The sequence below is a fragment of the Vigna umbellata genome, chromosome 11 (genome assembly GCF_029865625.1).
Source record: "Vigna umbellata cultivar VRB3 chromosome 11, Vumbellata_1.0, whole genome shotgun sequence".
NCBI lineage: Eukaryota > Viridiplantae > Streptophyta > Magnoliopsida > Fabales > Fabaceae > Vigna > Vigna umbellata.
The window spans coordinates 12,715,364-12,718,216 of record NC_142175.1 but is presented as its reverse complement, the minus strand read 5'-3'; the positions used below and the strand labels follow the sequence as shown (position 1 = coordinate 12,718,216).

The 2,853-nt window shown below is 35.9% G+C and overlaps 1 protein-coding gene across 1 annotated transcript; it reads left to right on the top strand.

The window, feature by feature from the left end:
- Window positions 1-777: 777 nt before the first annotated feature.
- On the top strand, window positions 778-2,544 carry LOC124821805 (isoleucine N-monooxygenase 2-like). Its single transcript, XM_047293749.2, has 2 exons — window positions 778-1,746; window positions 1,893-2,544. The coding sequence occupies exons 1-2, from the start codon at window positions 778-780 to the stop codon at window positions 2,523-2,525; spliced, it is 1,602 nt and encodes a 533-aa protein (XP_047149705.1). The 3' UTR covers window positions 2,526-2,544.
- Window positions 2,545-2,853: the final 309 nt, after the last annotated feature.

Below are 2,853 nucleotides of genomic sequence, written 5' to 3'. Positions count from 1 at the left end.
TTCAACCTTATCAACAAATATTACCAACCGATATGTCAATATATGTTACTAATTTTCCTTGATAATTACATGTTATCAACGAATTTTAATCACTCGATAATTTTATATTAGTAAATTCTTTATTTCTATTAGTATCCTTATCTAAATGCAATCCGTGATCACGCGCTTCATATTATTGATATCCTATTTTAGTAGTTTATTGAAGTAAAATTTTAGTTTATAAAAGTACAATATATTGACAGAAAGGCATACATTTTATTTAGAGGCGAGAGAAAGACGAAAAATGAATTTAATTAGTAATCCCGAGTCTAATATGAATTTAGGGAGAGTGATAACGAATGTGAATTCATGTTTGACAATGTTTTGTAATAAAATCTAAAGTATCAAGTATAGTTCTGATGAGGATGCAATACAACCATGTTCTTCTTGAAGTCATTGCCTCAAGAACATTTTATTAGTTATAATAACAGCTGTTTAGTGTGTGCCGACGTTTAAAAAACAAGTACGACAAAATTCTGGCAAGTAAGATTATGAATATAAAAAACAAAAGATATAACATAATTGAGCTTAAATTTAGTAAACGTGCATGTTATCATGATTAAGAAAAGAAAAGGCGTTTAAGGAAATGATTATAAAAAGAAAAGTAAATGCTTGAATACTGTATAAATACTGATAGGCATCAAACTTCTCGCAAGATATCTATCACAAAAGCAAGTTACAGTGTTAATTGAAAAAGTTTCCAAATACTTAGCATCACAACAGGGCCTTTCCCAAGCCATGGAACACTCCCCTTCCCTTTCGTTGTCAAATCTTCAAAGCCTTTGGTTTTTTGTATGCTTTATCATTGTGCTAAAAGCCCTAATACCTAGCTGGATTCAGAAATGGTCCAAGAAACAAAAACCAAAACTTCCCCCAGGTCCCAAACCATGGCCTGTGGTGGGCAACCTTCCTGCCATGCTAGCAAACAAACCTGTTCATCAATGGATACACAATCTCATGAAAGAAATGAACACTGAGATTGCATGTATCCGCCTAGGAAATACCTATGTTATCCCAGTTACTTGTCCCACCATTGCCAGACAGTTTTTGAGTGAACAGGATGCAACGTTTGCATCAAGATCACTCACCACTTGCACTGATCTCATTACTGGCGGATATTTAACCACAATTTTAGTGCCATTTGGGGACCAATGGAAGAAAATGAAAAAAATCCTTACCACTGCTTTGCTTTCCCCACACAAGCACCTATTGCTCCAGGACAGAAGGACTGAAGAAGCTGACAATCTTATGTTTTACATCTACAACAAAAGCAAAAGTGTGAACAACGGTGTTGCTGGCCTTGTGAACATTAGAAGTGTTGCAAGGCATTATTGTGGCAACGTTATGAGGAAAATTCTTTTCAGTACAAGGTATTTTGGGAAGGGTACGATGGATGGAGGACCTGCTTTTGAGGAGGAAGAACAAGTTGAGTCCGTCTTCGTTTTACTTAGGTATCTTTATGCTTTTTCTATTTCTGATTTTATCCCATGCTTGAGGAGACTTGACTTGGATGGACACCAGAAGAAGGTCAAGGAAGCTTTGAAAGTCATGAAGAAATATCATGATCCCATCGTTCAAGAAAGAGTTAAACAATGGAATGATGCAAAAAAGATTGATGAACAGGACTGGCTTGACATTTTGATCTCCTTGAAAGATGCCGACAACAATCCATTATTGACAATTGAAGAAATTAGTGCACAAATTGTGGTAATATTTCTCTTCCCTCTTTGAGTTTTCATGAGCAAATGATTTTTGGAAACCCTAACCCTTTGCATAATCATATTTCACTTCTCTATACTTCTTACTTGTATTATACATTACTGATTCGAAATCCATACTCAATCTGGTTGCAGGAAATATTGATTGCAACTGTGGACAATCCATCAAATGCTTTTGAATGGGCACTCGCTGAAATGATTAACCAACCAAACTTGCTCCAACGAGCCATTGAGGAATTGGACAGTGTGGTGGGAAAAGAGAGGTTGGTTCAAGAATCAGATATACCAAAGCTCAACTTTGTAAAGGCCTGTGCAAGAGAAGCTTTTCGCCTTCATCCATTGGCAGCTTTTAATGTTCCTCATGTCTCAATGAGTGATACAACTGTGGGAAATTACTTCATCCCGAAGGGTAGCCATGTAATACTAAGTAGAAGAGAACTTGGAAGAAACCCAAAAGTGTGGAATGAACCCCTCAAGTTTAAACCAGAACGTCACCTTAAGAGTGATAATGGGTCCAATGTAGTTTTGACAGAGCCAAATTTGAGGTTCATATCATTTAGCACAGGAAGGCGTGGTTGCCCTGGAGTTACGCTTGGGACCACAATGACCATGATGTTATTTGCAAGGTTGCTCCATGGCTTCACTTGGACTGCCCCATCCAATGTTTCAAAAATAAACCTAGCCGAGTCCAATGATGGTTTAAATCTTGCAGAGCCACTTATGGCAGTTGCTAAGCCCAGATTACCACCACAATTATATCACCTTTAATTTAGCACAAGAATATATACCGAAGCAATAAATATTTTCCCAAAGCAATATTTTAAATATGTGATATGTCATATGTTATGAACAATGACAAATACTTTCATGTTTTCTGTTTTCCTTTGTTATATATTCATGCCTCTTTGGTTTCTTTTGAGTGTATTCTTTTCCAGATTCAATAAAATTGTTTTTCTTCATGATTTCATGTTTCTCTTCTTTGTTTCACAAATTTTATTTCTTCTCTATTCTTGGAGTTTTGTTAAATACATTTTCCTGGCTTTGGTTTGTTAACATAGTATAAAGCACTTCTTTTAAAGAGTTTTGCTTCGTATAT

Bases quoted from the DNA above. Each gene is read 5' to 3' on its own strand.
- LOC124821805 (XM_047293749.2), top strand. From the start codon at position 778: ATGGAACACTCCCCTTCCCTTTCGTTGTCAAATCTTCAAAGCCTTTGG. The intron at 1,747-1,892 runs GTAATATTTCTC...ATCTGGTTGCAG, and splicing joins AAATTAGTGCACAAATTGTG to GAAATATTGATTGCAACTGT.